At 42.9% G+C, this 13,267-nt stretch overlaps 2 protein-coding genes across 2 annotated transcripts in view; one reads left to right on the top strand and one right to left on the bottom strand.

Annotated features, from left to right (window-relative positions):
• ncam2 (neural cell adhesion molecule 2) overlaps positions 1 to 12,523 on the top strand; it is a gene marked incomplete at both ends in the record, with an annotated part of 207,715 nt that extends 195,192 nt beyond the window's left edge. Inside the window, 2 exons of the mRNA XM_080422596.1 lie at positions 2,076 to 2,283; positions 12,409 to 12,523. Coding sequence (XP_080278722.1) covers positions 2,076 to 2,283; positions 12,409 to 12,523 — 323 coding nt within the window. The remainder of the gene's footprint in view (positions 1 to 2,075; positions 2,284 to 12,408) is intronic.
• LOC308080191 (kelch domain-containing protein 3-like) lies at positions 7,877 to 9,004 on the bottom strand (the record flags this gene model as incomplete). Its single annotated transcript, XM_080421967.1, has 1 exon — positions 7,877 to 9,004. One exon carries the CDS (start codon positions 9,002 to 9,004, stop codon positions 7,877 to 7,879), a length of 1,128 nt encoding a protein of 375 aa, XP_080278093.1.
• Positions 12,524 to 13,267: the final 744 nt, after the last annotated feature.

The raw sequence follows: 13,267 nt of genomic DNA, 5'->3' as shown, positions 1-13,267 counted from the left end.
GGGCCTTTTTCTGCCTTTATTGATAGTATAAAGTATGCAGACAGGAAATGGGGAGAGAGAGACGGGGGAGTGACACGCAGCAAAGGTCGTCGGGATCGGACTCGAACCCACGACACGCTGTCAGGCTGTAACGGAGCCTAGGTGCCCGGACCGCTAGGTCAGCGGTCCGGGCCAAAACGCAGCACTCTTTACAGCGTATCTAGTTTGAGACAGACTTGTATTTGAGGTCACATGATCACAGACTGCAGCTGTTACTGCATCTCACTGTTTCTCAATCAGTGGTCCACGGATCACTAGTGGGCTATGGCATAATTAGCCTATATAGGTGGTCCAATGTGATGTGTTGTGCCTTTTTAAAATGCATCAAAAATAGGTTTAAATAATATGTTTTAAGTCCACTAGTGGGAACTAGTGGGCGTAGTGTGGGGGGGAAAGCTTGGAATGAAACAATGACTGTGAAGGGGTTGATATTTACTTTATTGTGCTCGGTGATGCACACCGAAAATACCAGATTGGCTATTTTAGGTGCGCGACACCAATGCGCAACTAAGTAGGCCTATATCCAGCATTAAGATCATTAATATTAAATATTAATACAAATAAATGAATAGAATATAAATGACTGTGTTATGCCTTCATGTAATAAATAAATAAATGGAGAGAGAGAGGTGCAGTGGGGCAACCCTAGACTAGATGATTGTTAAAAATGATGCTAGTGGTGCAGAGATAAAAAAAACTCTAATCACGCACAGCTAAGTAGAGTCTAATCAGCTGTGTATGTTTTAATCAAAGCGGTTTTGCCCCCTGAATGTGCACAGTCTGCACACGCCCAGTAATGTTTGTAAACAACAAAACCATTTATTAGTGTTGTTGATTTTAACTTCTTACTAAAAAGTGGAGTCAAAGCACTGCTACTGCACAGTGTTGCTGCTACAGTAGTGCCTCCACTGTAAAATAATGTGATTCTTTAGCAAAGACATTCTACCTGCGACAGATAGTCCATGACTGGTGAAGCCCATGGTTCATTATTCCAAACGATGCACCAAAGGGTCATCTGGTACATGTATCTTATTGGGAAAGCCTATTTGCGAAATGATACACATACTGTACATTCACATTCACGTTCTCTATTCCCCTACCTGTCCTGTCTTTTGCTCATTGTGGTGAGGGCATGCACCATAGTAAAAAGTATACACATTTATTTGATCAGTTTTCCCTCAGTGCACAATAAACATAAGAATGGCATACAGAAAGTACTGTTTAATAAGGTTGCATTTATTTTATGTTTGATTGTACTCACTGTGGTCTCCACGCTGCAGTTCCTGATCTGAAAGCAAGTGAGGAGGGTTATACTTTTATTTTGCACAAGGCTGCATATGGTGTAGCCTGGTGGACCATATGGATAATTAAATATTCTAGAAGAGGCATCATCCGGGGGCTTAAAGGGTAAAAAGATACATCTCTACTACTGAGAGGTAGCACAGGGCAGCGCGGCAAGTGCTGGCCTTTTTCATTAGTTGTTAATGGAGCCAAAGTGTTTTTCATCTATTTTTAAGGAGGGTTGAACAAGGTTTACACTGCATAACAACGGCAAAACATGTTTTTCCTCTCTCCATTCACTCTCATTGCATGGCGAAACAGGTCTCAAAATCACACGCAAGCGCAAACCAGGTGGATTCTGGCAGTATATAATATAAATCACTAGAGAATATAATGTTTTTGAGTTTATCTAATCATCCAGAAAAAGACTCTGAGGTCCTCCATGGTCAACTGGGAGAGCATGACATTAAGAACAATATGGAGATAGATTTTCCGTTTCTTCACCTCGGAAATCAATATATGAGGAAGGCACAGATGGTGCCGGTGGCATTTTCCCACGCATTGGATCTCAACCGTATTTCCAAAACACGCACACAAAAAGTGTTTCCAACGCACAGGCACACACACACACGCACGCACGCACGCACGCACGCACACACACGCCTATCACACCTAGAAAGCACACCTACCACTCATATTGGTGACAAGCAAGCATTGGTGACAGTGTTTTCTTCCTCTGTGTTTCCCTGTCTCAGCAGAATCTCTGTTCAGCGGTCTGGGTCTGGGAGTGGTGGTAGGACTGGGCCTGGGGGCTCTGCTACTGCTCCTGGTACTTGTGGACATCAGCTGCTTCTTCCTGCGTCAGTGTGGTCTCCTGATGTGCATCACGCGCACGCTGTGCAGCAAGAAGACCTCTACCAGTGGCAAGGGTAAAGACATGGAGGAGGGCAAAGCAGCCTACCTGTGAGTCCCTTGATTACTGTTTTCTGTTTCTAGTATCATGTCAGTATCATGTCAGTATCATGGTCAGTATCATGTTAGTATCATGTCAGTATCATGGTCAGTATCATGTTAGTATCATGTCAGTATCATGGTCAGTATCATGTTAGTATCATGTCAGTATCATGGTCAGTATCATGTTAGTATCATGTCAGTATCATGGTCAGTATCATGTTAGTATCATGTCAGTATCATGATAGTATCATGTTAGTATCATGTCAGTATCATGATAGTATCATGTTAGTATCATGTCAGTATCATGATAGTATCATGTTAGTATCATGATAGTATCATGATAGTATCACAACAATATTACTATTATTGTGTTATCAGGATTTGTAATTTTTGTATTGTTGCATCTTATATGAGTACACAAGAGTAAATGAATTCACATCTTGTGCTTTTACATGCATACACAAGAAGAACGTGTGTTATATTATATTATATGCATCGGTGTAAGCATGTGTTAAATCTATCACATGCATCAGTGCAAGCCCATGTGTGCACTGCGCATCAGTGATCTACAAAATGAGATTAACAAATCAAATTTTGTATCATCACATGTGCATCCAACTCAAAATCATGCCAATGCAAACATTAGCAGTATCTCGGCCCACTAAGCTCCACTCCAGTGAAAGGAACAAAAACCCATTGATTCCAGGATTTACTTCCATCCTCATTTCAATGAACATGCGAGGAGTAGTCGCTGATTTAGGTTGTTAACACGCCCAAGGTCTTGTAAGATAGATCCTCATGGAGGCTGATTCATTGGCCCCAGCAGTGACAATTCTGGGTGCAAAACTAACTGTCAGCAGCTCAGCATCCAAGTCCAGTGTCTGCAGAAGAGACGAATGCCGGAAGAGGACAGAGAGAACGAGAAGGAATTTATGCAACTGATTCACAAAGTTTAATGGAGTGGTGTGTGGTTGTGTGACTGCCTGCCCAGACTGCATGCGGAACCAGCAACGGCCGTATGGGACAACCCACGCAGAGGGGGTGTCGGGGGGGGGGGGGGGGGGGGGTTGTCATTGAGAGAATTTTCCTTAATTTCCCTGTTGTTCTTTTCAACAGTGTTTCAACTGTCACAATTGCTTTTTATCACCAAGTGCCACAGATAAAGCACAGAACTTCAGATAACACTTACTGTACCACTAAAGATTATGTGAGAATATCAGCTCAACTGTTTGCAGGATTGATCATTTGACCTCAGGAGTTAAGAAGGTGTATTGAGAATACAGCGTAATTGTAATTCAGCCCACCATTGGTCATGATAGAGGTGAGGATAGTCACACTGGAGACAGGACACAGATCCCTACAAGAACACACTCAATATGCAATGCAAGGCTGCAGGCTCTGACAGTTACTACTATAGAATGTGGTACAGGCAGGGTGAAAAATAACGGTATCCTTAAAAATATCAATAACAGCCCCAGGTTCAAATTCCGCCCCAGGTGAATTAGATGTTTGGGGTGAAGAGGATGAGAAGTGTAAATATATATCACATACAGATAGTCATTATAGCAAGGATACATTTCATAAAGATATTCTTCACTTGACAAGATGGGCGTTTTCTTGCAGTGTGCTGAGCTGTGTGTGTGTTCTCGCATACTGTATCAACACCAGCATCCAAAAGGGAGTGGACTTGAACGTCAGAGGTCCTGGGGTGGACACTGGACAGACAGGGTCAAGGCAATCCATCTTCACCCTGGCATGGTGTATGGTCTCAGTGCGTGTGTGCGTGTGTGTGTGTGTGTGTGTGTGTGTGTGTGTGTGTGTGTGTGCGTGTGCGTGTGCGTGCATGTGTGAGTTGGTTGACAGCTGACATTGAAACTATCCTTGGGATCCTGATAGCAGTGTGGGAGTGGACTGCAGTCCTAGCTTGGAGAGTGTTTTTGTTAGATTTTTCTACCATGCTGTTTTGTTGACATTGATTCTATCAGATCAGATTTAGGTCATTATTTTAATCTCTCCTGCGAAAGTTGTATTTTGATGTATGTTTTATCAATGATGAGGCAGCAGAGCTCTGTCAAACCCTCATGGAGGACGTCAAAGTGTTATAGTTTAGTAGAATTCTGTGAGGTGTTGTTTTGCATGTATAACAATTTTTAGGGTCTAAATAATTATAATAATAATTATAATAATAATGTTCTATTCACTCACCTACTTTTCACCATTCTTCTGATTGCTTAACAACTATTGAGGATGTCTCTGAATGGCCTGGGCAACTTCTACTCTGTATGTGATTGGTGCATGAGTGTGATTCTCAAGTACTATACATCTCTGAACAGATACGTTTATCGCATGAAATCTGTGTATTTTGCTACTTATATATCAAGCTCTCATACTGTTTATTACAATATCAAAATTAATTCAATATATCATTCTTCTATAAACTGGATTGAATTACTGTACATTATTCTTCTGTACATTCTCCCAGTTGTCTCATTTGGGGCATTTTCTAAAGCCACGTCATTATTCCCCTTTGAGGGTGTTGATGCTTGTTTCCTGGAACATTAGGACCAAGCTATCTGGACGACAGAGCAGCATACAACCAGAGATGTCTCTGGTGTGTGCAGCCTGTCCCTAAATCTCATGGGTTCCTCTATTGAGTTTACACTGTAGATCCCATGAGCACATGTGTGGACATCTTCCACCCGATTGGCTAGTTCTTGGTCTATAGCAGTGGTCGGCAACAGGCAGCCCGGGGGCCAGAATTGGCCCCACAGCAATAATATCTCAGATTATTTTGAAAATATTGTTGAAAATATAATACACAATATATTTTTCCAAACCGCCCCTATAAGTGGGGTTGGGACACCTCATTAGTACACCCTTCGCTGTACTGTGATTGGCTCATAATTAGTACACCCCTAGCATTAGTACACCCCTAGCTGTACTGTGATTGGCTGACTCTATTGGCTGACTCTATTCAGCACTGTGATTGGCTAGCGACACATGATGAAATCAATAACCTATAAATAGGACTATGCACTTAAAAAAAACAACTTTATTTAAAAGTGAGCTTCCATCACTGTGATGACCACTGTGATGACCACACCGCCCACTTCACACTGGGTGTGATTTTTTATTATTATTGTTATATTGGACCGACAGTTGCACACATTGGCTATAGACCCCTTAACAGACGACGTCACACTGATAAGAACCAGTATGCGCGCAATGAAACCCATTCTGTCAGGTCTCGCTAGGACGCGCCTCACTAGCCAACACACAAGAGGGGGTTGGGGTGCGCTGAAACCAGTGCATCCCAAAACAACAGGTTGAGAATTGATTGCGTCAAACAATCACCTGTGCGTCCAGTCTCAATGTTGGTAAACAAATAATTGGTCTATATTATAGCTATATAAGAGTATCTATCCCCTACTGAAGAATGCTTTAAATGCTTTTATCCATATTGAGAGTGAATTCAATCAGACTGCTGCCCATGTCTGCTGAATGCCATGAAAAAAGTCCATATAGTGTCTTTCCATTGCGCATATCGGCAGCACTTTCAACTGCAAAAATATTAATGTAGGTACAAAAGTAATAGCTTGAATTTATATAGCGCCTTTCATGAAAAGTAGGTATACAAACCTGCACAAATTAAAGTTCAACAGAATTCACGCCTCCTATGTAAACAAGTGGCCTGTCAATGACGGTTTCAGTGTGTGAGAGCAACTGAATTTCCCCCGCGGTATCAATTAAGGTCTGTCTGGCTGTCTGTCTGTCTAGTTTATTACACCACCTTGTTTTCTGTTTCTAGTATCATGTCAGTATCATGTCAGTATCATGGTCAGTATCATGTTAGTATCATGTCAGTATCATGGTCAGTATCATGTTAGTATCATGTCAGTATCATGGTCAGTATCATGTTAGTATCATGTCAGTATCATGGTCAGTATCATGTTAGTATCATGTCAGTATCATGGTCAGTATCATGTTAGTATCATGTCAGTATCATGATAGTATCATGTTAGTATCATGTCAGTATCATGATAGTATCATGTTAGTATCATGTCAGTATCATGATAGTATCATGTTAGTATCATGATAGTATCATGATAGTATCACAACAATATTACTATTATTGTGTTATCAGGATTTGTAATTTTTGTATTGTTGCATCTTATATGAGTACACAAGAGTAAATGAATTCACATCTTGTGCTTTTACATGCATACACAAGAAGAACGTGTGTTATATTATATTATATGCATCGGTGTAAGCATGTGTTAAATCTATCACATGCATCAGTGCAAGCCCATGTGTGCACTGCGCATCAGTGATCTACAAAATGAGATTAACAAATCAAATTTTGTATCATCACATGTGCATCCAACTCAAAATCATGCCAATGCAAACATTAGCAGTATCTCGGCCCACTAAGCTCCACTCCAGTGAAAGGAACAAAAACCCATTGATTCCAGGATTTACTTCCATCCTCATTTCAATGAACATGCGAGGAGTAGTCGCTGATTTAGGTTGTTAACACGCCCAAGGTCTTGTAAGATAGATCCTCATGGAGGCTGATTCATTGGCCCCAGCAGTGACAATTCTGGGTGCAAAACTAACTGTCAGCAGCTCAGCATCCAAGTCCAGTGTCTGCAGAAGAGACGAATGCCGGAAGAGGACAGAGAGAACGAGAAGGAATTTATGCAACTGATTCACAAAGTTTAATGGAGTGGTGTGTGGTTGTGTGACTGCCTGCCCAGACTGCATGCGGAACCAGCAACGGCCGTATGGGACAACCCACGCAGAGGGGGTGTCGGGGGGGGGGGGGGGGGGGTTGTCATTGAGAGAATTTTCCTTAATTTCCCTGTTGTTCTTTTCAACAGTGTTTCAACTGTCACAATTGCTTTTTATCACCAAGTGCCACAGATAAAGCACAGAACTTCAGATAACACTTACTGTACCACTAAAGATTATGTGAGAATATCAGCTCACAAATTAAAAAATTAAAGTTCAACAGATTTCACGCCTCCTATGTAAACAAGTGGCCTGTCAATGACGGTTTCAGTGTGTGAGAGCAACTGAATTTCCCCCGCGGTATCAATTAAGGTCTGTCTGGCTGTCTGTCTGTCTAGTTTATTACACCACCTATACAACTCGTTTGATCCATTTTGTGCATCTCCAACCATGTTTATATAATGTGGTCTGTGGCAGAACTGCAGTAAAAAATAATTAAAATGAGCCTTGATAGTATGTTCTGACTTGCGATAACAAAAAACAAAAAAGGAAAAAAAACATGGCAGTCATTTTCTTCATTTTCAGTCATCTTCTTAACAAACACCTGTTTCCCGAAATCTCTTCCATAACTGTCCATCTGTTCCTTTGCCCAAACCATCTTTTTGTTTCTACATTCATTCCTGATGGAGACCGACTGGGCGTAAAAATTCCTATTCTTAGCGATGTTCTTTGTGGTCATGTCTGCCCTGGTGCAGTTCAGTTGGTAGTAGAGTTCTGTTCTATTTTTTAGAACTTTAATTTCATACTGGATGTCAATAGGGGTCAGATTGGGCTGAAACCTTGCCCAAATATGGATGGAGTCATATGTACGTCATAGACTTTGCCACTCAGCCTGGTGGAGATCACTCCTTTCAGTTATACTTCGGTAAAAGCCATGACCGGAGTCATTATCTCTGTTCATATCAGTAGTCATGGCTTCCAGTTCCCACCTGATGTCGTGTGGGAGTCCCAACTGCTCCAGACCGTAATGAATAACTGCTAGCTTGCATAACGTCTTCAGACTAGGACTTAAGTCTAAGATGTACAAATCTGGTGTGTATCTGTATCCTCCAAAGAGGATGACACGATCTCCCACCATGCAACAGCACATACTAGTCATCCCATGTCGTTTCCCCTTGGCCTCAACCTTCTTCCAGGAGAAGGTCGCTGGATTAAACTTCCACAGATCATCTAAGAACCAGTCCAATCTTGCAAAGTTATCGCCACCAAATATGTACAGTTCTCCATTGTAGGCAAAGGCTGAATGATCCTCTCGTCCTTCTGGGAAAAGATGTGCAGAAGGCGTGTTCAGCCAGCAGTTGGACTCGGTGTCAAACACAGATACACTGTTGTAGTTGGTGAAGTCCCGCCGACCCCCAAATACAAACATCTTTGTCCCGATGATGGTGGCGGAGTGACAGTCTGAAACAGGTGCCGTAGTGCCTCCGGTGTTGATTAAAGTCCAGACCATTGAGGTGGTGTCCAACTTGTAGATGTCATTAGTGCGTTGAGTCAGCTGGTTGTATCCTCCATAGATATACATGACCTTCCCCAAGACACAGGCTGAGTGCTTGTACCTCGCCTCTGGAACAGTCCCAGAAACCTCGGGCTTGAACCATCTATGGGCGTCGACATCAAATGCATAAAGCTTATTTGAGTACACTCTTCTGTAAGTAACTCCCCCCCAGATGTAGGCGATGTCTTCTATAAGCACAGCTGTGTGGCCGTAGTGCATGGAGGGAACCTCAAGGTTACGTTGTCCTCTTCCAGTTGTCACTGGGTGCAACGTCATCCAGCACAAAGACACTGTGTTGAAGACGTGCACATCAATCTGATCCATGACCATGATGGTCTTCACGTTACATTTCCCTCCAAAGGAATACACCTTGTGTCCCACTGCCACAGCAGCATGATAGTATCTATTGAGAACCCCTTTCAGATGCACTGTCCAGTGCAACATTTCACACATACAATGTGCATACAACTGGTTTCACAAAGTGCCGCTCTGTAAAAGAATGGTCTGCTGTTGTGTGTGCTACTACTTATATAGATAACAGTGGCCACGCCCAAATATGGAGATGACTGACGTTACGACATCGCTGAAAGGAGTCAGCCGCCCTAAATATGAAGTTCCACACGGTTCCACAAGGAAAATAAATCATGTTTCTGCTTAAAACAACTATTGTTGCATTGGTGGTGCCCTCTATTGGTCCAAGTGAAATTGCGTTTGGCACTGTGTCATGTAGAGGCCCTTCAATATTTGATTATATAATTCAAATACGCGGCCGATCGTGCAAAATCCTGCACACTTTGGAAGACAATTGTAACCTATCATTATGGCATATCAAAACTCTATGATGCATGTTTATCACAACTCAAGGTGTTGTCGTTGTGGATTGTGTGAGGTTTGGACAAAATCTGCAGGAGGAGCAGCAAAAATCATGGACTATAGAGCATCGCAGTTCCCGCCCCTTCCGGGTTCCACCGCAAAATACTCAATGCATTTTTCCCATTGACATTTCCAAAAATATTTATATCAATTAATTTAAGCCTAGAATCAAGCCATCCAGGGTCCTGGTGAATCATGACCATAAAACGTTTGATTCTGTGATTTTTGTCTCCGCCAGGCCGAAAGGCATGGCGAGAGAGTATGTTTTCGCCCCTGTCCGTCCGTCCGTCCGTGTGTCCGTGTGTCCGTCCGTCCGTCCTGTCTGTGTGTTACCACCAAATCTCCGGCACCGTTGGCCCGGTCGTTGCGAAACTGTGCACACACACTCCCTGGATGCCAATTCAGAACCTCTGCCTCAAATTTTTCACATGGGCCTGTTATAGCGCCACCAGGAGGCTGATTTGTGCAAAACCCATTTTTTCCCATTACTCCTACAGTTTTTAACCAAACCTCATGCAAATCGGTACACAGTATCTCTATAGTCATGTGATCAACCCTGATCAGTCCGCTTTCCCATATTCCATCCTCATTGGCTAAGGTTACCATCCAAAGTTTGCAGGATTGGTCCGTTTTCAACAAACTGCCTCAAATCATGAACGCAGCTTGCCATTTCCATAAGATTGCACACGCACATTCCCACTAGGCCGAGGAAGAAATGGCACTTAAAACTTTTCACATCAGCCTCATGGTGGCGCTATAACAGGCCGATTTGCATTTTTAACTATAACTGCACCGATCTGCGTGAAACTTTGCACGCCTACTCTCTAGAGGCCAAGGAAAAACATCTGCACTGCATTTTTCACATCTGCTTTTTACAGCGCCACCAGGAGGCCGACTTATGTCAAATACATTTTTGGATATTAATCCTTCAGATTTTATCCAAACATCACGCAAATCGGTACACAGTATCTCTATAGTCATGTGATCAAGACGCATCTGTCCGATATTTCATATTCCATCCTGATTGGCTAAGGTTGAATTCCAAAGTTTGCAGGATTGGTCCGTTTTGAACAAAATGTCTGAAATCATGAACGTGGCGTGCGATTTCCGTGAAAATTTGCACGCACATTCCCACTAGGCCGAGGAAGAAATGCCACCCTTTTCACATTGGCCTATTATAGCGCCACCAGGAGGCCACAATAACTAACCTGACCTGGCGGAGACCTGTGCTCCGAGGAGCACTTTTTCTAGTTTTTTTTTAAAACGGCAAAACAAAGGGTATTTATTAAATATAGTATATCATATAATTAAATATAAAAAAACTAAAATCACAGAAAAAAACGTTTTATGGTCATGATTCACCAGGACCCTGGATGGCTTGATTCTAGGCTTAAATGAATTGATATAAATATTTTTGGAAATGTCAATGGGAAAAATGCATTGAGTTTTTCCTTCCGGCACCAGGAAAAACCAGGAAGTGGGCGGGAACTGCGATGCTCTATATAGGGAGTTGCTTCATGATCCAAGGAATTATTGTACAACCTACACTACGGTACGGTTTAAGAGTCATAGGCCAAAATGTAGGCTGCTATTGCGCCACCATGAAGGCAAGAACTTGAAAAATAGCTGATCTACAAGCTCACAACATGTCCCATAAGTGACGCATTTAGAGCTTGTAGATCTGCTATTTTCCAGAGTGTCCAGAGTTGACACTTTCCAGTATCATGAACCAGGCTCTTCCCAGCAAACCAGTACCATCTTCATGATACTAGGACACAAGCCTAGGCAGGTCTACACAGTAAAATCCTCTGTGGTAATTCCAGGTCCATTTGGTTACATTTGTATGCCCTCAGAGTTATAAATTGATACATCTGCACTGAGGATGTTACTGTGTACTGTTTGGGAAACAAGACTAGTCCAGTCAGACTGCAGACAGGCTATGGGGAACAGTGGCTGTCAGAAAGAGAAACTCTGTGACCCATCACTTTCTGCCCATAATAATAATAATATATGGTGCTGGACTCTTTTTCACATTGGCTCCAGAGAACTTACTCCCTATTGGAAAGCAACGACGTACATTACAATGTACATTAGGGCAACATTTTGCCCTGTGACCTGTAATACAGGTGGCGTGGCATTAAATGTGCCCATCTTCAGGCAGTATCAGAAAATACAATATCACAAACTTTACACCCACCCAGAAATGTAATTATTATTCTTATCTTTCAAAACATGTACTGTAACATGAATTTGGTGTTCACTCCAAAAGTGTCTAACTGTACTTGAGCATTCCTCCCCACAGTCACAGTTAAGCTGGTAACTTAACCACTTAAGCACTCTTTTATACTTCATGAAAGTTATAACATTTGATTGCCAGGGGCTGAATTCTGTTTCTGTCCCTCTGCATTTCCCAAGAAGCGGCATCTGTAGTGATGATTCTCCGTGCGAATGCTATGCCTGCCTATCCCCATACTATTATAGAGATTTCAGCATTAGGCTTCTTTAAATGATGCCCTGCTACACTCCTCCACCACCTCTGCTAATAGGCAACCAGTAAACGCTTAGGTTCTGACAGATCTGCTCTGACTTCCACTCCCACACCCCGTACTCGCCTATACCTGCCCGAGGGGCTCCATATCCGCGCTGTACTCCTCCACCCCCAGCTCGTGAGCCCCCCTCCAGGGAGAGAGCCACACCATTTTCCACATCCGCATACCACCTCAGATCAGAAGAGATAACCCGTTGAATTTAAGCATAATACTAAGCAGAGGAAAATAATATAACAAGAATTCCCTCATTAAATGTAATTTCATACATGCACAACCGTGTGTAGCCTCCTTCACCTCTGCTGACTTGTCACATTTCCATTTCTGTCAAAGTCTCTAACTAGTGAACTCTCCTGTAATTAGTAGGTGCGCAGCACTCCATGTAACTCACCTCTGTGTGTTCCTGCATTGTGCTTTTATCTGCCACAGGAAGCTACCGCTGAAGGAGGAGAATGGGAAAGACACTCTGAAGCCAGACACAATGGAAATCAAAGAGCACAGTGACAACAGCATTCACACAACGACACACCACAGCAAAGCATGAGAGGAGGATGCCCCCGTTGTCGCCCTCCTCACCCACCCCCCCCCCCCCCCAACCCTCACACCAACCCCTCCCACCACAACCCACCCTTCCACCCCAACCCCCAACCCACCCCTCCACGAGACCAAAACCCAGAGAAATCTCTGCACTGGAACATACTGGAGAAAAACAAAAAAGAACAATGCCCCAGGGAAAGGCATTTGTAAATACAACATATTACAGAGGAAATGGGAAGGAAGGAAGTCTTGTGAGGCACCCAGATGATTCAGTGGTAGCCATCAAAAAAATATCCAGTTCGTGCACTTTCTATAACTTACTGCTAGCCTGTGTTGCAGGCGGAGCTGAATATTAACACATAACTCTTCTCCTTCAAAGTGTTACATGTCATTGCAGGTTTGCCGTGATATGGACTGCAGTAGCCTACACATGGGAACCGGCAATGACTACATTAGGAGAAAAGAGAAAGACCTGTAATAAACAAACAGTACTTTACACTATGGAGAATATACAAAACAAAACAAACAAGAAAAGCTTTGCCCAGGACCTATAAATATCGACCAAACCTTCAACCTCAGCTTCCTGTTGCGTAACAGCAATGGTAAACCAGACCAATACGAATACAAGGAAGCTTCGACCTGAAGAGGAAGCAACGTGTCGACCCGCTGCGGACGGACGAGCTGAGGGCCCCACAGAAAGCCTCACCCCTCCACCCCAACAGGTCAGATGTCAGACTGACCCTCACCAATT

Source organism: Gymnoscopelus braueri, assembly GCF_963280865.1.
Source record: "Gymnoscopelus braueri genome assembly, chromosome: 24".
Lineage (NCBI taxonomy): Eukaryota > Metazoa > Chordata > Actinopteri > Myctophiformes > Myctophidae > Gymnoscopelus > Gymnoscopelus braueri.
This window is presented reverse-complemented; position numbering and strand designations above follow the sequence as displayed.